The sequence below is a fragment of the Aotus nancymaae genome, unplaced genomic scaffold, assembly GCF_030222135.1.
Source record: "Aotus nancymaae isolate 86718 unplaced genomic scaffold, 86718_ANA_hifiasm-v0.15.2.pri h1tg000011l, whole genome shotgun sequence".
NCBI lineage: Eukaryota > Metazoa > Chordata > Mammalia > Primates > Aotidae > Aotus > Aotus nancymaae.
In genome coordinates, this window is record NW_026988422.1 from 64,946,166 (window position 1) to 64,972,771 (window position 26,606).

The 26,606-nt window shown below is 38.2% G+C and overlaps 1 protein-coding gene across 8 annotated transcripts in view; it reads right to left on the reverse strand.

Annotated features, from left to right (window-relative positions):
• The window catches only part of STON2 (stonin 2), a 167,769-nt gene that overhangs the window by 89,645 nt on the left and 51,518 nt on the right, over positions 1-26,606 (reverse strand). For all 8 annotated transcript variants that reach the window (XM_012476888.3, XM_064375104.1, XM_064375106.1 and 5 more), the window contains one exon: positions 13,255-13,452. In XM_012476888.3, the coding sequence (XP_012332311.2) occupies positions 13,255-13,452 (198 nt within the window). The remainder of the gene's footprint in view (positions 1-13,254; positions 13,453-26,606) is intronic.

The window sequence follows — 26,606 nt, forward strand, 5'->3', positions numbered from 1 at the left end:
TATGAAAGCACAAAACCCAATGGCATATGTAAAGCAGAGCCATATTCAGAATAATGATGATGTGTAAGGCAATTTTAACCCTAGCATAAGGGTTAAAAAAATAAAACTATTAATAACAACTACAGCTAAAATAAATTGTCAATGGATACCCATTACAAAATAATATAAATTCTGACACTAAAACTATAAGGTGTAGGGGAGGGAGAAGTAAATGTGTAGAGTTGATATATACAATCAAAGTTATCATCAACTTGAAATAGGCTGTTTTAAGTATAAGATGTTCTATGCAAGCCTCTTGGTGATCACAAAGCAAAGTCTTTAAGTAGAAGAGCAAAACAAAAGTACAAAGGATTCAAAGCACACTACTACAGAAAACCATAAAACCACAAAGTCAGAAGAAAGGAAGAAAAATAATCTACAAAACAACCAGAAGGCAATTAACAAAATGGCAGTCGTTAAGTTTTTACCTATCAATAATGACCCTGAATGCAAATCAATTAAATTACTAAATTAAAAGAAATACAGTGACTGAATGGATATGAAAACAAAACCCAACTATATGCTGGGTCACCTCCCTTTTAAAGACACACATAGACAGAAAGGGAAGGAATGGAAAACAATATTCCACACAAATGGAAACCAAGAGAACTAGGATAGCTATACTTATGTCAGGCAAAATAGACTTCAAGTCAAAAACTGTAAGAAGAGACAAAGAAGGACATTATATAATGATTAAGGGGTCAATTCATCAAGAGAATACAATGATTGTAAATACAAATGCACCCAATACTGAAGCACCTTAATATGTAAAACAAATATTAAAAGATTGAAGGGAAAGACATTGCAATACAATAATCATATAGGACTTCAATACCCTATGTTCAATAATGGGCAGATCAACCAGACAGAAAAGCAATAAGGAAACATGGGACTTGAACAACACTTTAGATCAAATGGACCTAGCAAACATATACAGAACATTCCATCCAACAGCAACAGATTATACATTCTTCTCAAGTACATCTAGAATATTATCCAGTATGATCATATGTTGGGTCACAAGACAAGTCTTGTGAAATTAAAGAAGACTGAAATCCTATCAAGTTTTCTGACCACAATGTAAACAAACAGAATTCAATCACATGGAGAATTTCAGAAAATTCACAAATATATATAAATTAAACAACATGATTTGGAACAGCCAATGGGTCAAAGAAGAAATTGAAAGGATTTAAAAATATCTTGAGACAAAACAAAAACAGAAATACAATGTACCACAACTTATGGAATGTGGCAAAGACACTTCTAATAGAGAAGTTTATAGCAATGATGCCTACATCAAAAAATAAGGAATATCTCAAGTAATTTAATGTTACACCTCAAGAAAATTGAGAAAGCTGAACAAACTAAGCTCAATGTCAATAGAAAAAAGAAATAATAAAGATCAAAACAAAAATACATGAAATAGAGCTTAGAAAATAATTCAAAAGATCAAAATGAAAGTAAGAGTTGCTTTTTTGAAAAGATAAGCAACATGGACAAACTTTTAGCTAGAGTAAGAAAAAATGGAAGACACAAGTAAATAAAATGAGAAATGAATAGGGAGACATTACACTGATCACAGAAATACAGAGAATATTAAGACAGTATTATAAACAATTACATGCCAAAAAGTAGCATAACCTGCAAGAAACAGATAAATTCCCAAACACATTTAATCTACCAAAACTGAATCACAAAGAAATAGAAAAGCTGAGCAGACCAATAACCAGTAAGGAGACTGAACCAGTGATTTAAAAAACAAACAACAATAAAAAAAAAACAAAAACAAAAAAAGTTACTTCCATAAAAATGACTTTACTGCTGAAGTCTGCAAAACAGTTAAAGAAGAGTGCCATTAGCCAGGTGTGATGGTGCATATCTGTGGTCCCATGGGAAGCTGAGGCCAGAGGATCACTCAATCCTGGGAGGTTGAGGCTGCAGTAAGCCATCTTCATGCCACTATACTCCAGCCTTGGCAACAGAGCAACACCCTGTCTAAAAAAAATTTTTTTTTAATAAAGAAGAATCCCCATCCTCACAAACTCTTCAAGTTAAAAAAAAAAAACAATCAAAGAGACAGCACTTCCAAACTCTTTTACTGAGGCCAGGATAGCTCTTCTTACAAGCCAAACAAGGACATCATATGAAAAGAAAACTATAGGAAAGGCTCTTTCATGAACATAAATGCCAAAATCCTCAACAAAATACTGGCAAACTAAATTTAATAGCACATTAAAAGAATCATTCATCATAATTAAGTGGGATTTATCAATATATGCAAATCAATAAATGTGATAATCACATATACAAAAGATAAAAACCATATCATCGTCTCATTAGATGCAGCAAAAACATTTGACAAAATTCAACATTCTTTAATGATTAAAAAACACTCAACAAATAAGGTATGAAAGGAATGTACCTGAACACAGTAAAGGCCATATATGATAAACCCACAACTAACAATTATATTTAACAGTGAAAAACTGAAATGCTTTTCCCTAAGACCTGGAACAAGATAAGGATGCCCATTCTTGCTACTTCTATTCAACGCAGTATTGAAAATCCTTAGAGAAATCAGGCAAGAGAAAGAAATAAAAAGACATCCAATTAGAAAGGGAAGAAATGAAATCGTTACTGTTTGTTGATAACATAATCTTACGTATAGAAAACACTTAAGATTCTACCAATAAACCGTTATAACTTAATAAACGCAGTAAAGCTGCAGGACACAAAATCAACACACAAAAATCGGTACTGTTTCTATACACCAAACAAATGATCTGAAAAAGAAATTAAGAGAACAATCCCATTTACAATACCTACAAAAAAAACCTTCAGAATAAATTTAACCAAAGAGGTGAAAACTATAAAACATTGATGAAATAAATTGAAGAAGATATAAATAAATGGAAAGATACCTTGTGCTCATGGATTAGAAGAATTAATATTGTTAAAATGACCATACGACAATCCCTATCAAAATTCCAATGCCATTTTTCATTGAAATAGAAAACAATCCTAAAGTTCCACGTGGAATTAAAAAACACGAAACAAAACAAACACCAAATAGCCAAAGCTATCATAAGCAAAAACAACAAAGTTGGAGGTATCACATTACCTGACTTGAAACTATACTACAAGGATATAGAAATTAAAAGAGCATGATACTAGCATAAACAGCGACTCATTAACCAATGGAACAGAACAGAAAGCCCAGAAATGAACCCACACATGTACAGTCATTTCATTTTTGAAAAAGGTGCAAACACATTAGGAAAAGGATCATCTCTTCAATAAACGGTGTTGGGAAAATTGGATATCCACATGCAGAAGAATAAAATTGGATCCTTATCTCACACTATATAAAAAATAAACTCGAAATGGATTAAAGGCTTAAACATGAGACCTGAAACTGTAAAACTATGAAAAGAAAACAAGGGAAAAATGAGACAGTATTAGTCTAGGCAATGATTTTTATATTTGACCCCAAAGACACAGGCAACAAAATAAAATATAGACAAATGGGATTAAATCAAAATGAAAAATTTTCGTTCAACAAAGGAAAAAACAGAGTGAAGAGACAAACTATGAATTTCGAGAAAATATTTGCAAGCCACATATCTGACAAGGGATTAATATCCAATATATATAAGAAACTCAAACCCTCTATAGAAAGAAAACAATCTAATTTAAAAATAGACAAGGGACCTGAATAGACATTTCTCAAAAGAAGACATACAGCCGGGCGCGGTGGCTCACGCCTATAATCCCAGCACTTTGGGAGGCCGAGGCAGGTGGATCACGAGGTCAAGAAATCGAGACCATCCTGGTCAACATGGTGAAACCCCATGTCTAATAAAAACACAAAAATTAGCTGGGCATGGTGGCGCACACCTGTAGTCCCAGCTACTCGGGAGGCTGAGGCAGGAGAATTACTTGAACCCAGAAGATGGAGGCTGCGGTGAGCCGAGATCGTGCCATTGCACTCCAGCCTGGGTAACAAGAGCGAAACTCCGTCTCAAAAAAATAAAAAAGAAGACATACAAAAGGCTAACAGATATATATAATACTCAACATCACTAACCATTCGGGAAATGCAAATTAAAACCACAATGAGGTATCACCTTATACCTGTCAGAATAGCATTATCAAAAAGATTAAATATAAAAAGCGTTGGTGTGGATGTGGAGAAAAGGGAAGCCTTGTATAAAGTTGGTGGGAATGTAATTTAGTACAGCCATTATGAAAAAGATTCCTCAAGAAACTAAAAATGGAATTACAATATGATCCAGCAATCCCAGTTCTGGGTACTCACTCAAAAGATTTGAAATCAGTATGTCAAAGGGATGTCTGCATGCCTATGTTCACTACAGCAGTATTAAACCATACACAAGTTACAGAATCAACCTAGGTGTCCATCAGTAGATGAATGGATGAAGTTGTGACATATATACACAATGAAGTACTATTTAGCCTTTAAAAAAAAATATTTTGTAATTCGCAAATTACAAAATTACATGGATGGAATCAGATAACATCATGCTAAGTGAAATAAGCCAGGCAAAGAAAAACAAATACCACCATGTTCTCCCTTATATGTGGACTGTAGAACAACTGAACTCAAAGAAGCAGAAAGTAGAATGGTGGTTACCAGAGCCTGGGGAGACGCGGGGAATGGGTAGATGTTGGTCAAAGGGTACAAAGCCTCAATTAGACAGTAGTAATAAGGTTTTTGTTCTTGAAAATATATTACACAGTGTGATGAATACATTGAATAATATTGTATTTTAGATTGGAAAATTGCTAAGAGAATACATTTCAAATCTCACCACAAAAAATAAGTATTTAAGGTGATAGATAATGTTAATTGATTTAATTGTTCCATATTGTATTAAAAAATAATTTTGTACCCCATAAATACCTATTTGTCTATTTACAATTAAAAAATTTTAAATTTAAAAAAAGATTTACTCCACAAAGATCCACTGTGTAATGTCAATGTAGCAGGCAACATGTTGGGGATATACAATGGAGGTTGTTCCTGCTTCCACAAAGGTCTCGGTCCAGTGGAGGGCTCCTAAAACAAAGAATTGCCGTCCAGTGAAATAAGCACATGATGGGGGTTTGTATATTGCTCCTGGGAAATGCAGCGGAAGCAGCACTGCGTCTGGGGAAAGCTCTCTATAATTGCTCCTTCCAGCAAGCGACTATATTCACAAACACCAGCCTCCCACAGTATACCAAGCATAGGGCAGGGTGAGCCCAGGAGACAGACTTGGGTTGAATCCCAACTCTTTATTATTTGTGTGACTTTTGACAAATCATTTAACCGCTTTGGTTGTTGTTTCTGCATTCATAAAATGGGATGGTAATATGTACTTTTAAATTGTGAAGATTCAATGAGATAATATATGTATAAAGTGTACAGGACATTCCTGGCACATAGTAGAAACAATTATACATAGAAACAATTTTTTAAATTGTATATAAAAATCCTTTTAATGGCTAAAAAGCTGTTTGCAGATTATCACTTCCTGATGGGAAAAATATCACATAGCTTACTTTTCTTTGTATTTTCAGTAACTGATAAATGGTAGGAACTCAATATACGTGTTTCTGAGAAACTTTTGAACCTCCTGGAAAAAGCTTCAAACAAAGCAATCATTAGAGTTTTTTGGTTTTAATAAGGATTAAAATCTAAAATGTGCAACAAATGAAGACAAGAATACATAAGAACAGAAATGAGGCCAAATTTGAATTTGCTAATAAAGAGGGAAAAGATGTGATTTGTTTAAAAAGTTGCTCTGCTGTTCTTCCATTTTGAGGAAGGAAAACATTGTTTAGGAAAAACCTGAATATCTCTGACATATGTAGCTAGGAGAAAGAATTTTAAACATTAGTTAACTTGTTTTTGTTTTCCAAGCAAAATATATTCAAGGTTAAAAATGTCCTAAAATATAGACGTGCCTTAAGAACAACAAAAATCTCTTGTAATCCCATCAAGCGCAATGGTAATCACTGTTTACTTGTGAATCTGGACCCTCCACTCTGGCTTGGAGCTCTACCAGCTACAGCGGTATTATAGCAAAACAGGCAACAGAAAAACATGTTTTATCTTGCACAGAAGCACGCAGCCCAGGTGATGCTCTTAATAAATAATGACAAGAAAACCTTTCTGAGCGTCTAAAAAGCTGTTGTCATGAAAATTGAGGTTTGCCAGTCCATAACTTTCTACTCACTTTGGGAAATCACTTTGGGACACATTTTGGGAAATGCTGGACTCTGAAATCCATATGGGATACAAACACTTGTTTCTGAGGAAAAAAAAAATGAGTTCAAAATCCCTAGGGTATCCTACTGCTCTGGCAGAAGTCCACTGTGATCAGTTAAATGCAAATAAATCAAAAACATCTGGTCTAAATTTGTTTTAAAGTCTATGAGGGTTTAAATATGAAGAAAGTTTGGCAAAATATAGTTTTGAATCTGCTGAATCTAGAATTTTATATATTTTTAAAAAGGCCAAGAGGTTTTGCAGAGCATGAGACAAAGTAAAGATAATTTTATAAAGTTAACTAATACAAGTAATTTGTCAAAATATTTCTTTATTTCTCTAGTTTTCTAACACTTTAACAGTGTTAGAAAACACTGCTAAAATGGCTTGTACTTCCAAGTCAGATTTGCCAATTTATGTATGTTTGGGTTTCCGTACACCAAGATCTGACCAAGTGTGCAGTATGGGTTAATGAAATGCTAAATTTACATTTATAAATATACACACACACATACACACACATACATATATATGTATATAAATATAAATTAGACATATACATACACACCTATAATTTCAGGAATTTTCAAAGTCTTTAATAAGCTAATACATGTTATAAATCTCCAACAAAGGGGATGCAGCGTGACCTAATATATTGGCCCCAGCATCTGCATCTTTTTGGCCTTCTGCATGGGACAAACTTTGGGAAATGCTGGACTCTTAAATCCAAACCGGATATAAATGATGGGGATAGAGATGATTTTAGCCACCTGTAGTAAACGCACCTGACAGCAACAACATAAGCATAGCTAGAGATGGACCCTGTATGGCAGACACACCTGACTGTGTGATCTGAGCTAAGGAATCCTAGAGCAGCCAACTTGGGGATTTGTCCCTTGTCTATGAAGAACATCTGAGCCCCCAGCCCACCCTAGGGAACACAGACTATACAGTGGATCAAGGCCCCAAGTTCTGGGTTGAATAAAGGTTGCCATGTGGAGGTTGTTAGCAAAATGGTGCTAACTGAAAATGCTATGTAAACTGCGTGCTCTTTGTAAGTGGTTTCTGTTCTCCTGTCCAGTCTCCCGCCTGGTCTCTCTGGTCTCTCTTCCCTGTATGTAGCCTTCAGTAAAGGCCCATGTCTTGTTTGCTGGCCCTGGGTGTCTTCTTCAGCTTCTTGAACCTAGTGCCATCCGCACTAGAGTTGATAGGGGTTCGGCACACCACCACCTGCAATCTCAAGCTATCCATTCAAAGATACGTTAAACAAACAGTTATTATAAACACTTGCTATGTGCTTCATCCAGTCTTGACATTCCTCAGTTTGCACACATCTGAGCATTCTAATCCTACACTTAAATCTACACTTTTCTTACACATAAAAGAACCTGGACGGGCGCAGTGGCTCATGCTTGTAATCCCAACACTTTGGGAGGCCAAGGTGGGCAGATTGCTTGAGGTTAGGAGTTCAAGACCAACCTGGCCAACATAGTGAAACGCTGTCTCTACTAAAAATATAAAAATTAGCTAGGTGTGGTGGTGCATGCCTATAATCCCAGCTACTCAGGAGACTGAGATGAGAGGATCGCTTGAACCCAGAAGGTGGAGGTTGGAGTGAGCCGAGATCATGTCACTGTACTCTAGCCTGAGTGACAGAGCGAGACTCTGTCTCAAAATAAAAAATAAAATGAAAAGAACCAAAACCAAAGCCTACTACTTAAGGGCAGCTTGTGTGCAAACATTTACGTTTTCTCTTCCCTGGTTGGAATAAACTTCAAAGGTGGAAGGTTTGCTTTCATTCCTTCAATCCTCTTATTGTTCACCAACCCATGCAAACCTAGTGGCATTACAGAGCTACCCTGACTGGTGAAAATGGCAGGGTGTGCCCACCTTGTCTTGACAAAGGAGACCCCTGTGGAGATGAGGAGTAAGAGAGGAGTGAAATGTTGTTCAGGATTTTGCCTATTAACAATTCTCCTGCCACTTGCTCTTGAGAACGGACCTCAGAGCTAACTCACATCAACACTACTCTCCAGCTCTGCCCCTACACCCTGTGATTTGATCAAGGTGAGGGGATTTGTTTGCCTTCCTACTAATTATCCCCTTGGTGAGAAAATGAGAAGAAAGTGTAGGCTGATCACAGAGTCTTTCCCTCCATGATTATGCTGGGAATTGGATTGCCCTGCGGGGCTGCCAAATCCCTGCAGAACTCTGCCACAGATGAGAGGGATGAGGGTGCAGCTCTGCTCTCTGCAGCCCACTACCAAGCAAGGGCGCCAAGGCAAACAGGCTGGGCCCGGAGCACCATAATCCCTCTCCAAACAATAGATGAATCACAGAGCACGAGGTGCCCAGTGGTTACTCTGACACACTGTGCTCTCAGGGCTCCAGATGAGGCTGCAAATCTGAGGAGCTCTTCACCCTCTATCTCCCTCTGCAATGCTAAAGGATAATGGGGTGGGTGGGGAACAATGACAAATGTCTCCCCAAGGCAGTTCCTCCCAAGGGTCCCCAAGCACAGAAACCAATCATAGGGAACTCCCCATAGCATCTCTGTATTTACCACTTGCTGCTGAGAAATGCAAAGCCCTTCTTAGATCTCATGCCACATGCTATAGTGTGGGTAGCAGCCCTCTTTGGGGTAACAGAGGAGTGGATAGTAATTATCCTTATGTCCCATATTAAATGGAAACGAGGCAGAGAGATATTAAATTAGGATTTTTAAAAAAAATTCCTACAGCACTTTGCAATGTACAAAACGCCTTCATATACACCCTGTCACCCTGGCTGAGCAGGACGGCTCAGTTGCATTTTACATTTAAGAAAGTAAAGCCCTGAAGAAATGACTTATCTGGAGGAGAGACTGATGGGAATCTGTCCCATAACCTCAGAGGGATTGTTTACCCAACTGAAACCATCCAGCCTCGAGCAGGACTCTTCCAAAGGTTGGCACTGCCACAAGCCTGGTGCCAGGCAGAGGGCAGGGCATCACCTGGTTGGAGGGCTTTCCATTGTGTACAAATATCCTTGAAGCTCTCAATAGCTCAACTGAAAGCATTTTTTCCAGTTTTTTTTTTTTTTGAGACTGAGTCTCACTCTGTCACCCAGGCTGGAGTGCAGTAGCACAATCTTGGCTCATTGCAGCCTCTGCCTCCTGGGTTCAAGTGATTCTCCTGCCTCAGCTTCCCCAGTAGCTGGGACTATAGGCATACCACCATGCCGAGCTAATTTTTGTATTTTTAGTAGAGATGGGGTTTCACCATGTTGGCCAGGCTGATCTCAAACTCCTAGCTCCAAGTGATCCACCCACCTCAGCCTCCCAAAGTGCTGGGATTACAGGCGCAAGTCACCACGCTGGACAACTGAAAGCATTTTAAAATTCCCGGCTACTGGAGTAAATGGATAAATGTCACAGGCTGAAAAACACTTGTTCATTCTCCTAAACAGTGTCCTTCCTTCTCCTCCTTCTGTTTTGGGACCCTGGATGAATTAAAAAGGCTTTTCAAAGCCAGAGCTCCACCCTGACTGCACAGGTCAGGAAGAGCCTCATGGGTAACCTCAGTCAGGATGCATCCAGACACTGTCTCCATGGCCTGCAGAGCTGCTCTCTGAGGACTCACCTCACTGCCTCTCATTTCCCAGGCTCATGGAGATACACCGCTTGTCACCTCTAGGCCTGAAGGGCAGATGGAGGTGAGATGCGAAGGAAGACTGCACCATCATAAGCAGATGGAAGCATTCCCAAGCACCTGGGCCAACCTGGATCCTAGTTTGATTACTAAAGAATAGGGAGATTTCAAAGTAGAATGTCTAGGAACTTGTTTACAGAACATAATACTGTGGGCACACAGCAGTTATCTGTAAGCATTCATATCTGTTAAGGACATATGGATTTATCTTCAAGCTCTGCCTACTACACATATTGTTTTAAATCCCTTGGTCCTATTGATGTTAAAAATAAGCCCCCAAGACAATATATGTATATATGCTTGTATGCATTCTCTATACATATCTGTATGGAAGGTCTGGGGGCTAACAGCAAATAAATAACTATGGTGACTTGAGGCACTGCCAGGTTTGGGAAGTGGCTGGAAAAGGGTTTGGAAGTTTCACTGAAATTCAGGTCATCCATTTCTCAGTGGTGTTCTCTTACCAAGTTGTTTAACCTTTCTCAGACTCAGTGTCAACTAGGAAATGGGGAGAATGACACCTGCCTTGCAAGATTGCTGTAAAAGCCAGAGATCATACACCTCACATGCTGGCACACAGCAGACACTAGGTACGTGCTAGCTATAATTATTACTACTGTAAAGGAGGATGGGGCTGGGTGTGGTGGCTCACGCCTGTTATTCTAGCATTTTGGGAGGTCAAGGCAGGCAGATCACCTGAGGTCAGGAGTTTGAGACCAGCCTGACCAACATGGCGAAAGCTTGTCTCTACTAAAAATACAACAATTAGCTGGGCATGGTGGCACACACCTGTAATTCCAGCTACTCGGGAGGCTGAGGCAGGAGAATCACTTGAACTTGAACTTGGGAGGCAGAGGTTCCAGTGAGCCAAGGCTGCACCACTGCATTCCAGCTTGGGTGACAGAGTGAGACTCAAACAGAAACAAACAAACAAAAAAGAGGGTGGTGCCAAAAGGCCATACCTCGCCCCTCCCTGTAGCCGTGGAAACTGCCTCCTGCTGGATAAGAGCATTCCTCCTCATTCTCTAGTCCTGGATTTGCCTTTAAGTCTCTGGTGTAACTCTGGCATAGAGGCTAGTTAGTTCCTGGTGGGGACCAAGTGTGCAGGCTATTCCAACACATCTGTTCCCCCTTCCAACCTCAGATCCACTCTACCTGCTCTGGTGACTGACCTCTGTAGGCTGCCTCTCCAGGGCTTCATGCCCTTTGACCTCAGGCTAGGATCTGCCAGTTGGCAACACCAGCACCAGATCTGGGAATTCATTCCTCCCTCTCTCCCTGCTTGGTCAAATCTCTGCAGTGGCTCTGTCCTATCGGTAGCCATCGCTCCTGTTGGGCAGCCCCTCTTCTATAATTTCAGCACTTGCTTCCTCTGTAGGTGGTCCCTTCATTAAGCTCTCTCCAGATGAACCTTTTTAGGGCACCATCTGCTTCCTGCCAGGACCCTAACCAAAACAGGGGAGGAGGTTTTCTTGATGCAAACTAACACTGTTAGAATGAATTTAGCACAAGGAGATGTTAAAAATAATTATAAGCTGTGGAGGCAGACTAATAATGTTCAGGCTAGGGTTCTGATTTTCATTACTTGAACCTCTACGAATTAAAGCAACTTTCATCTAACAAAAAAGTAGAGAAGACAATTAAAATACAGCATGAGCCTAGAGATACAGGCTCTTCCTTCAATGAGGCGCCTGTTCTGCAACTCTCCAAAGCAACAAGAACCTTGCAGCAGGAAAGAGAATTTGTTTCATCCCTGATGGCCACTTATTCTGTGTCAAGCATCGTGTAAGTTATTCTACATAAACTGTCTCAAGTTGAGGTGAGTACTATTAGTATCCCCATTTTTTTCAGATGAAATAGAGTCGTAAAGATCGTAAGGATCCTGCTTGAGGTCACACAGCTGGTCAGTGCAGAACCAGGATTTGAATCTGAGCAGTCTGGCTCTAGAGTCCAGGTACCCCGAACCAATGCATATATGTCTCCTCCTTGGAATGGCCTGGGAAGGGGGCCAAGAGCAATGAAAAGTGAAGCAGGGAGGCAAGCTCAGCCTCTCTTCCTAACAGCCTCAGCTGCTGAGGTGTGCTCCCATCCATGAGATGCCCCCAGTGTGGAAATGGGGCTGTGGGGGCATATTTCAGCCTCTGACCAGGATCATCAGCCACAGAAACTAACCAGAACTGAAGGAGTGTCTGTGAAAATAAAACAATAGAAAGAACCACAGCTTCTGAAGACAAAGAGCATCCATGAGAAACTAGGATTCTCTGCAACATTATCAAATACCAAACCAAATCCTGCCTGAACCCTTCAGTCTGTAAGAGAGATCCCTCTTTCTACTTGTAGAATTCAATGGCACATGGCATGAGGACAAATATCCAAGGCTTAAAAATGATCTAGAAACTCTGAACAACATGGAGAAGGAAAAACAAATGTCAACACACTGGGTTATTTCATCCACAGAGAAACGAACAGTAACTTCATCACTTTCAGAAAAAAACAATCTCTTGGGCCAAATAACCAAAACACCAAGAACATCTTACCAATGCCAAATATCTTTCCAGTGCCATTCCCAAACCTTGCCTGTAATTCAGCACTTGTTAACAGACCCATATTCCACCTGCAAAGAAAGCCAGCATTCCATCTTACGCCTACTGGAAAGTTTAATAAATGAGGCATAGTACATTGCTGATTGACGTATCACTCAACCAAGGCATAACAGAATAAACACTTAACTCCAAAATGATTTATAGTCTGGACACAGTGGCTGAGTCTTGATTCTCATTCTGTTTCACGTAACATTCACTTTTTCCCTGCTTAAATCTACCTCCCTCTTATTGAAAAGGCAAGATGCGTGGGTAGTAGGATGAAAGAGTCAACCTTGTGCATATTTACACATAGCTTAATAATCCCAGGAGAAAATAAATTGACAGACTGGTATTTATACCAAACAGTCAGAAAATAACATATTAAAATAAACTGTCAAATGGTTGCCCAGTATGAATAATCTGCATCCAATCATCCAACTTGTGTATACATTTTCCCCAGTGCAATTTCCACTTTGAGTTCTAGCTTTTTGACTGGATAACAACACCTGAACTCATTCTGCAAACGAAGCCAGCTGCAGCAATTTTAAAAGGACTTTAAAGTGGACCTGGGTACACCAAAAGTGATTTGCAAAGCCCTCTGCAAATCTTACCAGTCGAGTCAGCCCCAGAATCCTGGAGCTCTGCAAATCTTAGAGCTCCATCTTACCAGTCGAGTCAGCCCCAGAAGCCCGGCCACTTGTCTGCTCCTCAGCATTAATGAGCTGCAGGTCTGTATACGAACATCCAAAGCTAGGACTGCTGGTGTCTTCAGAATGGGTGGTCCAGCTGCTCTCCGAGGTCAGAGGGCATCTCCCCAGGGAGTCAAAGGAAGGGCATGTCCAGCAGGGCATGGTCAATGGCAGGGCTGGGGAGAGACCAAAAACCAAAAGCATAGAATATAAATAGTTGTACTTAGTTTGCCTTTAGTGATTATCTTACTTTCCTATTGCTCCCATCCTATGAAATCTCAACAGTCATACAAGGCGAGGAAGTCTTGTATGGGGAATATCACTCATAACGCAGACAGGGAAAACTGATTGACGGAGACCCCATGGTGAGTCAGTATCAAACCAGTATGAAAACTAAGGTCTCAGGACTCTCCAATTAAAGAAAATCTCACTAAAGGAATATGAGTTACCTCGGGGTCTAGTTTTACTTCTAAACTTAGATTTCAGCTTCATTCAAACCCAAACTACAGGAATCTTGGAGTCTTACCCTTACTGTTACATTTCCTCCATTTCTAGTGGCACAAGAAAACCCACCAATTTACACTGAAACATTAGAGCCAGTTTAGGTTAATGGCTAAAGAGTAGATATGTAACTATATGTGTACATGTATGTGGCATGCCCTGCTCGCTTTGAGTTCACTGTAACTGGAGATTCTGCAGACTGTCACATATACAAATGGAGATTTACTGAGACTGCTAACCTGCATGCAATACAATGAAAAATACTTTAAAGGGGAAAATGCATAAAACTTGGCTTTATCTCTTTAGTCTTAAGAACCAAAGCAGACTTTAAAAATTACTTTAGAAAAGTTTTTTTTAATCAAACTTTCAAATTCTCCTAATTTGTCTTTAGTTAATTTCTTATCACATGCTGTCTATGCAGTGCTGCATAAGAATCATATCTTTACGGCCAGGCACAGTGGCTCATGCCTGTAATCCCAGCACTTTGGGAGGCCAAGATGGGAGGATCACCTGAGGTCAGGAGTTCAAGACCAGCCTGGATAACATGGCGAAACCCCGTCTCTACTAAAAAAAAATACAAAAATTAGCCGAGTGTGTTGGTGGGCACCTGTAATCCCAGCTTCTTGGGAGGCTGAGGCACAAGAATCGCTTGAACCTGGGAGGCAGATGTTGCAGTGAGCCGAGATTGCGCCACTGCACTCCAGCCTGGGTGACAAGAGAGAAACTCCATCTTAAAAAAAAAAAAGAAGCGGGGAGGGAATCACATCACTGCAAGTTTACCAACAGGTACTGAAAACAAGTGCTGAAAAGAGTATAAATAAGACAGGAAGAATGAAAACAAGAGAAACTACCATTTATTGAGTGCCCATCAAATGTCAGGCGTTTTACAAATGTCTCATTTCATCCATCTATCCTGAGAGATAGGCAGTAGTCTTATTTTAACTCAGAGACATTAAGAAACTTGCCCAAGATGGTAAAGTCAGTTCTGCTGCCTGGAAAACTAAAACAAGTAGAAAGAGAAAAACTGAGATTTAAGAGAGAAGAAAGAATAAATATCAGTGCTTGCAACTGTATAAATATAAAACTTTTCATTCCTTATTCTCTTGGGCATTTGTAAAGCATTTAAGTCTTTTTTCTGGAGTGCTCACTGCTCACATCCTCTTTTCTTTAAAAATGTCACCCTGTCTGCATATTCCCGAGCTATTCTCTCCTTCTCTGCTTTATTTTTTCTTAGTATTATCACTATCTAATATACTACATACCCATGTTTTCCATACTAGAATCGAAGCTCCTTGAGGGGGCAGGGATTTTTACCTATTGTGTTCACCTCTATACACTCATTCCTAGAACAGGGACTGGTGTAAGGCAGGCATTCAACAAATATTTGTTGGTTATGTCAACAGAAGTGCCACCAATCATTCCATAACAGTCTATACTAAATACAGAATGTTGAAATTGGACTAGTGTCTATAACCCCTACCCACATATAGAAAACATTAAAATACTAAAAAAGAAGAAACAATAAAAAATTTTTTAAAACCAACCAAAAATAAAAAGCAAAGCCAAATTTATAAAAGTTTGTTATATGACACCATTTCCTATAGTATGGTGGTTTAGATACTTTAAACTACTATGGAAATAAAATTAAAAAATTTGTCAAATGTAGTAACAATATTTAAAATACATCACAGGGTGAGCAACAAAGTAAGAATCATCAGAGGCCCCGTGAAAGCTACAACCCCAAAAGGGTAAACAGAGGACAAAAGCTGATTTTCACTCTCAAGATTCTGAACAAACCAGACTCTTGAGTTTTCTAAACCTCTTATGAAGAAGGCAAAGGAGAAAGAAGAACCTAGGGCCAACCGAAGAAGGGAAATCTAACAGAAGAGCTGATGCATAAAGTGAGAATTCCTAAAAGGCTTAAAGGGTAAGTTAGAAATAACCTCCACCCTCTAGCAGGAGATAGCAAAGAAAACTGTCTGCCTTAGGATTGGGTGAAAAGTAGAGGAAAAAATACCTCCTCAGAATTAATAACCACAAATTGTCTCAGATAGGGGTGTGCAGCTAAAAACTACTTGTGTGGTCTGAAAAACCTCCAAGTTGAGACTAGTTTAAGTACTTCCAAGTTAGTAGGCCTCAGGCATCCAGGAAAAGCGAATACTATAATAATGGCTTTTTTTTTTGGAGACAGAGTCTCACTTTGCTGCCCAGGCTGGAGTGCAATGGTGCAATCCCAGCTCACTGCAACCTCCACCTCCCAGGTTCAAGCGATTCTCATGCCTAAGCTTCCCATGTAGCTGAGACAGCAGGCTCCCACGACCACACCTGGCTAATTTTTTATTTTTTATTTTTTTTTGTATTTTTAGTACAGACAAAGTTTCACCATCTTAGCCAGGCTGGTCTCGAACTCCTGACTTCAAGTGATCAGCTGCCTCTGCCTCCCAAAGGGCTGGGATTACAGGCGTGAGCCACTGCACCCGGCCACTAATCCTTTCTGAAGGAAGATACCTTCAAAGCAGCCTCTCAAACAGAATGTTCCTAAGTTGATAAGCACATGGTAGAAAAAACAGTAAATAAATCAATCAATCACAAAATGCATAAGAAATCAAGTTACCATGAACAACAGCCAGCAAAGTGTGTGTCGGGGTGGGATGAACAGGTAGAATGAGACCTGCAAAGAATTTTCAAACACTAGAATTGTTGAGCAAAAAATACAATGATGTTTAATCTGCTTAAGGAAATAAGAAATTAAGAATATGAAAAAGGAGCATGTAGAATTGAAAAAGAACTAAATAAACTTACAGAGAAGAAAAAATACACGACTGTAAATACAAAATTGAATGGACAGCATAGACAAAAAGATGAAAATATGAAAAAAAGATGAAGACACATGGAGGACAAAGTGAGACAGTCTCATAAATATCTGAGTTCCTAAGGAGAGGAGAAAGAAAATGGGAGAAGGGCAATATTTGAAAAAATACTGGCTGAAAATTCTCCAGAATTTATGAAAGATTTTACTTGTCAGATTAGAAATTCCAAGGCATCTCAAGCAGAGTAATTAAAAATAAATCTACAAATAGACATCAAAACTATGTAAGACCAAAAACAAAAAGATCTTAACAGCCATCCAAGAGAAATTATATGTTACCTTCAAAAGAAGAATGTTTAGACTATCACCTTTTTCCATGGCAGAAGAAGTCAATGTGCACTTCAGTGTACAGAAGGAAAAATAGCTATGAAGTTAGAATTATATACCCCGTAAAATATCTTCACAGAACAAGGGAAAAAATAAAGACAATTTAGACAAACAAAAACTATAATTAACCTTAAAATAGGAAAGAAAGTTGAAATAAAAGGAACATAAGATGTTAGAAATAAAACTATATCAGTACATAAAAATAAAGATAAATGGACTAAACATTCTAAGTAAAAGAAAAAGACTGTCAGGTTGAATCAACAAATGAAATTTAACATGCTATGCACAAAAAATATATCTAAAATACAAAGGATTATCAATGATGAAAGTAGAGGGATGGGAAAGCCATATAAGACAGAATTCTAATGAAAAGAAAGCTAATATAGTTATAGATTATGGATAGACTTTACAACAAAATGACAAAAAGTACAATTTATCAGAAATATAAAAATAATTCTAAACTTGAATATATTTAATAACATAGCCCCAAAATTCTTTAATGCAAAAATTGACAGAACTGTAAGAAAGTAAGAAATGTCCATCATCACAATGGAAGATGTTACAAGACACCTCTCAGTTATTGACATATCAAGCAAGCAAAAATATCAGCAAGTAAACAAGCTTTAAATAAAATTAACACACTGATCTAAAGATCATAGAACATTACACTCAACCAGTGAAGAATGCATATTTTTTATACTAACATCAAGAATTTCTATGACAAGTGATATGCTATTACTTGACATGAAACAAGGTGTAACAAATTTCAGAAAATTGGTATACAGACCACAAATACTGGTCATAATACAATTAAGTATCTAGTTATCTAGTTGTCTGGTTAACTAGTATCTAGTTATCTACACTAGATAAAAAAAATTGAAAAATTTAAAAATTAAGAAACATACTTCTAAATAATTCACTGTTCAAAGAAAAAATTCTAATAAATATTAGGAAATATTTTGAATCAAACAATAATGAAAATACTATATGTGAAAATTTTAAGAATATGTTTGCAGTATTATCAGCTTATATTAGAAGGCAACTGAAACTTAATACAATAAGCTCCCAACTTATTAAGATAAAAAAGGATGAGCAAAATAAATCAAAGAATGTTAGAAAAAGGAAATAATAAATGTAAAAGCATAAATTATTAATATATATATTCTTAAACAAAGTCTCGGCTCTGTCACCCAGGCTGGAGTGCAGTGGTGTGATCTCGGCTCACTGCAACCTCCGCCTCCCAGGTTCAAGCGATTCTCCTGCCTCAGCCTCCTGAGTAAATGGGATTGCAGGTGCACACCACCATGCCCAGCTAATTATTTTTGTATTTTTAGTAGGGGTTTCACCATGTTGGTCAGGCTAGTCTCAAATTCCTGACCTCGTGATCCACCCACCTCGGCCTCCCAAAGTGCTGAGATTACTGCATCCAGCTTAAAATTTTTTAAAACATACACAGAGAAAATGTTCTTAGATAAGACTAATAGAGCTAAAAAGAGTGCAAATAACAGTAGGAATGGAAAGGCTACACAATTACAAATGCTATATTTTGAAGATAATGAAGGGAAATAATATATGTCTTTATACCAGTACATAGACAGATAAAACTATAGAAGTCTTAGCAAAATATAACTTTTCAAAACTAATTCAAGAAGAAAGTTAAAAACCTGACTGGTCCAATAACCTTGAAATAAAGTGAACCAAGACCTAAAATCTTCCTACCGGAAAAATGTCAGGCCAGGTGCTTTTACTGAAAAGTTCTATCAAATGTTAAAGGAAAAAAAATTTTTTTTAAATCTTCCACTAACTTACTCTTATTCTAGAGTACATAAGAAGAAAGGCCACTCATCTACACATTTTATTAAGGTTAGCATTTATAAGGTTAGACACCACAACCTGACAATATATACCCAATTTATATGTACAGTCTCTAAAAGGAGAATTACAGAATAATCTCAATAATGGGCATAGATAAAAGAATCCCAAACAAATTACCAAAGAGAATCTAGTGATTTATGAAAAAAAGAATTATGTAATGACTAAATTGAGTTATCCAACTTATACAAGGTTGGTTTAACACAGTGTTTCTCAACCTTTCTCTCATTATTGTCCCCCTAAGGAATCTTTTTGTAAATTTTTTGCCCTAATCACTCTCATTTTAATTCTTCTCCTCTAGTAGAATATTACAATCGCAAAATCAACATTAATACAATCCATCATTCTTACTAAGATTTCCCGTTTTACATGTACGTGTGTGTGTGTGTGTGTGTGTGTGTGTGTGTGTATCTAGTTCTATGCAATGTTTTCAATGTGTAGGTCCATGTATCCGCCACAGTCAAGATACAGAACAGTTCCATCACTGCAAGGATCTTTCAAGCTGCACTTATATAAACATGCCCATTTCCCTCCTACCTTGTCTCCATCCCCATGCTGTTCCTAACCTTTGACAACCACTAATCTGTTTTTCATTTCTATAATTTTGTTATTTTAAGAATGCAATATAAATGGAATCATGCAGTAAGCATCTTTTCAGAACTGGCTTTTATTACTCAGCATAATGCCTTGAGCTTCATCTGAGTTGTTATATGTATCAATAGTTCATTCCTTTTTATTGTTGAGTAGTATTCCATGGTATGGATATACCACAGTTAGTTTCCTTTTTTCCCTATCAAAGGACATTTAGGCTGTTTCTGGTACTTAGCTATTATGAATAAAGCTGCATGATCATTTGTGTATAGATTTTTGTATGTACATAAGTTTCCATTTCCCTGGGATGAAATCCAAGAGTGCAATTGCTGGGTCATATGGTAAGTTTTATAAGAAACTGCCAAACTGCCCAAAGTGGTTGTACTATTTTACATTCCCACCAGCAATGCATGCATAATCCAATCTCTCGGCATCCTCCCTAGCATTTAGTCTTACCATTACTTTTTATTTCAGTTATTCTAATAAATGTGCAGTGAAAGATCATTTTAATTTGTATTTCCCTAATGAATAATGATATTGAATATCTTTTCATGTGATTACCTATCTCAATATATTCTCTTTGGTGAAACATATGTTTATATCTTTAGCCCTTTTTTTTTAATGGGAACTTTTTACTGTTGGATTTTGAGATTTTTCTATGTATTCTAGATACTAGTCCTTTTTTTTAATCCTGAGACAGGGTTTCACTGTGTCACCTAGGTTGGAGTGCAGTTGTGCCATCTCAGCTCTCTGTAACCTCCGTTTCCCAGGCTCAAGCAATCTACCCACCTCAGCCTCTCGAGTAGCTGAAACTATAGGTGTGTACGACTATGTCTGGGTAATTTTTTGTATTTTCATAGAGATGAGGTTTCACTATGTTGCCCAGGCTGGTCTCAAACTCCTGGGCTCAAGTGATCCACCTGCCTTGGCCTCCCAAAATGCTGGGATTACAAGTATGAGCCACAGTGTCTGGCCTGATACTACTGGTCTTTTGTTGGCTGTGGTTTGGAAATATTTTCTCCCATCCTGTAGCTTGTGTCTTCATCTTTTTAAAAGAGTTTTTGCAAAGTAAAAATTTTTGAAATTTTAATACTACACATATGTTTTAGGTTTACTTCTGTACTGTATATATTATAGCTATTCTGTATACAACAATAATTACAATTTATTTGCCCTACTCAAGAGCTATTTTTAGCCCCCTTGGGGACAATATCACCCTGTTGAGAATACATGGGTTAACATTAGAAAATCAATTAATGTAATTCCTACAATAACATTTTAAAAGAGAAAAATCTTACCATCATAATAGTATAGAAAAAGCACTGAATAACTTTTAGTCTTTATTCACGGTAGCAATTTTTGGCAAATTACAAATAAAAAGACACCCTAAACCTAAGAGAAATCCCTCCCAAACCCCACAGGACACATCACATAAAGCTTAATTAACCCTTGGAGATTCAGATCAAGATGGTGATGTTCATTGCCCTCACTTCTATTCAACATTATATTTATGAGCAGAGCCTGAACAGTAAGGCAGGAAGTGAAAGAAACAAAACTACCATTATTTGCAGATGATATTTTTGTACATGTAAAATAACCAAAAGACTTTACCAATAAATTAACAAATTAATAATGTTAGCAAGGTATCCTTTTTGATTAAAAAATCAACATGTAAAAAGAATTGTGTTTCTGATAAACAGCAAGAAATATTTAGAAAATGAAATTTAAAACAAGACAGCATTTATAATAGCAACAAAAAGTATAAAGTATATATACTATCAAACTTAACAAAAAAAATGTGTTAAACCTTGGAGGAGGCATTTCTAAAGTTTATTAACATACTACAAAGAAGCCCCAGATAAATGGATATATATATATATATATATATATATATATATATATATATATATAATATTTAGAGATCAAAAGACTTAATGCTGCAAAGATGTTAATTCTCCCCAAATTGGCTTATAAATTTACTTCAATGTCAATTAAAATTCTAGCATGTCAAAACAATCCTAAGCAAAAAGAACAAAGCTAAAGGCATCACACTACCCTTTTCAAACTATACCACGAGCCTACACTAATTAAAACTGCATGGTATTGGTATAAAAACAGATACACAGACCAATGGAACAGGTTAGATAACCCAGAATAAAGCTGTACACCTACAACTATCTGATCTTCTACAAAGCCAACAATAACAAGCAATGGAAAAAAGGACTTTCTATGCAATAAATGGTGCTAAGAAAACAGGCTAGCCATTTGCAGAAGATTGAAAGTGAACTCCTACCTCTCATCATATATAAAAATTAACTCAAGATGGATTAAAGGCTTAAATATAAAATATAAAACTATAAAAACACTAGAAGAAAACCTAGGGAATACCTTTCTGGACATTGGTCCTAGCAAAAACTTCATGACAAAGATTCCAAAAGCAATTGCAAGAAAAACAAAAACGGACAAGTGGGATCTAATTAAACTAAAGAGCTTCTGCACAACAAAAGAAACTATCAACAGACAATGTACAGAATAGGAAAAACATTTGCAAACTATGCATCTAACAAAGGTCTAACATCAAGAATCTATAAGAAACTTAACAAGCAAAAAAACAAATATCCCCATTAAAATGGGCAAAGGCCATGAACAGACATTTCTCAAAAGAAGATAAACATAAGTCAAGCAAGCATATGAAATAATGCTCAATATCACTAATCATTAGGGAAATGAAAATCAAAACCACAGAGATACCATCTCATCCCTGTCAGAATGGCTACTATCAAAAAAGTCAAAAATTAACAGATGGCTGGTGAGGCTGCAGAGAAAACAGAATGCTTAATACACAGCTGGTGGAAATGTAAATTAGTTCAGCCACTGTAGAAAGCAGTTTGAGGATTTCTCAAATAACTTAAAACAGAACCACCATTTGACCCAGCAATCCCATTACTGTGTATATACCCAAAGGAATAAATTCACATGCACACATAAGTTCCTTGCAGCACTATTCACAATACCAAAGATGTAGAATCAACCTAGATGCTCATCAATGGTGGACTGGATAAAGAAAATGTGGTGCATATACACGATGGAATACTACACAGCCATAAAATAAATGAGATCACATCCTTTGCAGCAACATGGATGGAGCTGGATGGAGGTCATTATCCTAAACAAATTAACCCAGGAACAGAAAACCAAATACCATATGCTCTAATTTATAAATGGGAACTAAACATGGAGTACACATGGAAACAAAGAATAAAACAACAGACCCTGGGGCCCACTTGAGGATGGAGGGTGGGAGGAGAGCGAGGATTGAAAAACTATCTATTGGGTATTATGCTGATTACCTGGGTGACAAAATTATCTGTAGACCAAACCCGTACAACAGGCAATTTACTCAGGTAACAAACCTGCATATGTACCCCTTAAACCTAAAATAAAAGTTGGAAAGAAAAAAAAAATTCTAGGCTGGGCACAGTGGCTCACGCCTGTAATCCCGGCACTGTAGGGGGCCCAGGCAGGTGGGATCACCTAAAGTTGGGAGTTGAAGACCAGCCTAACCAACATGGAGAAACCCCATCTCTACTAAAAATACAAAATTAGCCAGGAGTGGTGGCGCATGCCTGTAATCCCAGCTACTTAGGAGGCTGAGGCAGGAGAATTGCTTGAACCTGGGAGATGGAGGATGCAGTGAGCCGAGATCATGCCATTGCACTCCAGCCTGGGCAACAAGAGCAAAATTCCAACTCAAAAAAGAAAAAAAAAATTCTAGTATGGCCTTCACTCATATTAACAAGCAGAGTCATACTATTTAGATATTAATGAAGTTGAGTTTTTAGTAATGTAAGTATTTATGTTAAAATAAACAACAATAAAACAGTATTGGAAAAACTGGATATCTACATAAAAAAATAAAACTAGACTTGTACTTCAAACTGTACAGAAAAATCAATTCTAGCTAGAATGAATGTCAAAGTGTGAAGGTTACATAAGAAACATTTTAGAAGATAATACAGCCAAATGCGTTCGTGACTGGAGTAGAGAAATATTTTCTTTACCAAGACACAGAAAGCATTAAGAATAAAAGGAAAATTGAAAAAATATTATATCATTAAAATACATAACTTATTTTCGAAGACATAAGGAGAATGAGAAAACCATTCACAGGATAGAAGATAATATCTGCCACACATTGACTGCACCAGGAGCTCCTAGAAATCAGCAAGATAAAGGCAGAGAACCCAACAGGAATATAGTTGAACAGGGATTTCATGAAAGAAAAATCCAAATGGCATCAAAAAAGGATGCTCAACCCTGTTAGTAATCTAGGAAATGCAAATTAAAACCACGTGAGATACTGAGATCCTCTTACCCTTCCCCCTTTCTTTCTCCACCTCCCTGATGACAAAAATAGAAAAAATATGACAATCCTAAGTGCAGGTGAGGAAGTGGAGCCACAGTGTCTTTCATGTACCGCTGGTAGGACAGTAACTAGAAACCACTTTAGAAAATGGCTTGGTGTTATCTGCTCAAGCTGAATATGAACACACCCTACAGCACAGCAATTCCCCTCCTACTTTTTGATACAAGAGAACCATCTGCATATGTTCACCAAGATACAGGTTAAAAATGTTTATAGAAAAACAAAAATAATGCTCATGGAAATGCATTATTATCTTAGAAACAACCTAAATGTTCATCAGGAACAGAATGAATAAATGGATTGTAGTATATTACTACAATGGAAAAAACTAAAAGAACCATAGCTACAAGTTCTTTTAGTTTTTGACATGGATAATTCCCACAAATAAGGTATTAAAGGAGTAAGCCCCAGAGTAATACAGTATTATTCCATATATATATGTATATATATATAAAGTTCAAAACCAGGCTAAAGTAAATTATATCATTCTTGATGCATGTGTAGGTAGTAAAACTGTCAAGATAAGTAATGTGGTTATTATCATGAAACTTAGGAAGGTAGTGTTACAGAGGGGAGGGAGGGGATGTGACGAGGGAGGAGGGTGTGATCAGTAGGGAAACACGCAGGGCCTCCGGCGATGACAATATTCCATTTATTAAACTGGGTGATGGGTTGTACTGCTGTTCTTTATAATTTAATACACATTTAAAATGTTCTTTTGTATTTATTCAATAGGTAAGAAAACTTATTAAAACCACATATCAGAAAAAGACAGATTACTCAGTAAGAAAGCTATTTCACTTCATGGTATTTGCACATTGGCTCCTTACATTTGTGAGATAAAATGCCATCGTTTCTCTTGAAAGAGAAACTAAGAACAGTGCATCTGGAAAAGGCAAAGCTCCTGCCCCTCACAAGCTGTTCTCATTCGCTCTAATACGCTTTGTTTATTTTTCAGCTTAGAAATCTCGGATGAGTTATTTTATTCAGGTTCATAGATGAATGTCCTCAGGCCACAAGCTTAGCTGAAAGAGAAAGTACTGGGCTTGGAACTGACTGCTCCCAGGGGCCAGATCTTTGATGTCTGGGCCAGGTAAAAACAGGTTGCTGCCATCATGAAATTTCAAGCCATCCAGCTTGAAGGAATAAAGTGCAGGAAAGATCAATATCTGCCCCTCCTCCTTTCCTATGAGGTTAAGACCAGGGACACTGGATCCAGACTGCTGGGTTCCATCCCAGATCCAGCCCTGTAGCCTGGAGCAAGTTACTCAAATCCATTGGTTCCCAGTTTTTCTCACCTGTAAAATAGAGCTAAAGAGAGTACAAACCTCATAAGGGGATTAGGTTAACACTGACGAAGCACTTGCAAAAGTGCTTGGCACAGTAAGAGTACTCAACATGGGTTAGGTGGTGATGGTTATTATTCTCAGACGTATCCTTTTGTCCACATCGACTTGACCTCTCCATTTGGGTCTCTAACTTTACATGTCCAAAACGAAGCTCCTGCCATTCCCTCCAAACCAGCCCCTGCATCCTTTCAGCTGCTCAGAACAAAACCATCAAGTCATCCTTGATTCTTCTAACAGTTGCTCCACCACAATTTTCGTTAGTCGTCCCTTCAAAATACATCTGGAATCCAATCACTTCCTGCCATCTCCAAGCTACCACCCTGCTGCAAGCCGCAATCCTCTCGTCTGGATGGATACAGTGGCCTCCTATCTGGTCTCCTTGCTTCTACCTCTGTCTTCTCCTCTCAGTCTCTTCTCAGCTACACCACTCTCAACTGCTATACCATAGCTGCCACACAGTTTTAGCAGAATTACTGTTAAAACTCAAGTTGGATCAGGCCACACCTCTGTTCAAAACCCTCCATTAGTTTCCATCTCACCCATCATAAAAATCAAAATCCTCACCGTGTCTGCCAAGGACCTGTGTGTCTGAGTCTCTGTAACCTTTCCACTCGCCTCCTTCTCTTCTCCCCACGCTCACTCCACTCCAGTCATACACCAAGAGCACAGCCGCCCCTCAAGGGCTATTCACTTGCTGTTCCTTCCACATGGAAGGCTCCTCCCCACTTTCTGCAAAGCTTGCTTGCCCTGCTTCCCCCAGGTCTTCACTCACATTTACCTCTCACACGGTCAGTCCCTGGCCTTATGGAACATTTCACATCCTCCTCACCATACCACCTTCTTTTGCCTCATTTTTCTCTCCTTCACATTTTATTACCTAACACACTTACTTACTTACTTATATATTTATTTATTTGAGACAGAGTCTCACTCTGTTGCCTAGGCTGGAGTGCAGTGGCACAATCTCAGCTCACTGCAACCTCTGCTTCTCCAGTTCAAGCAATTCTCCTGCCTCAGCCTCCCAAGTAGATGGAATTACAGGGACCTACCACCATGCCCAGCCAATTTTTATATTTTTAGTAGAGATGGGGTTTCACTATGTTGGCCAGGCTGACCTCAAACTCCTGACCTCAACTGATCCACCCGCCTCAGCCTCCCAAAGTGCTGGGATTACAGGTATGAGCCATTGCGCCCAGCCCCTAACATACCTACTTTATACTTACTTCTTTAGTGTGTTCCTGGTATGAACCTCCTGTCCCCCAGCAGAATGTGGGCTCCATGAGGCAGGAGTATTTGGCTGCATTCACAGCGCTTGAACGTGACTTGAACGTGAGCATAGTGGGAGCTCAAAATAACATGGGTTATGTGAAAAATAAATCTACAAGTTGTCAGCTA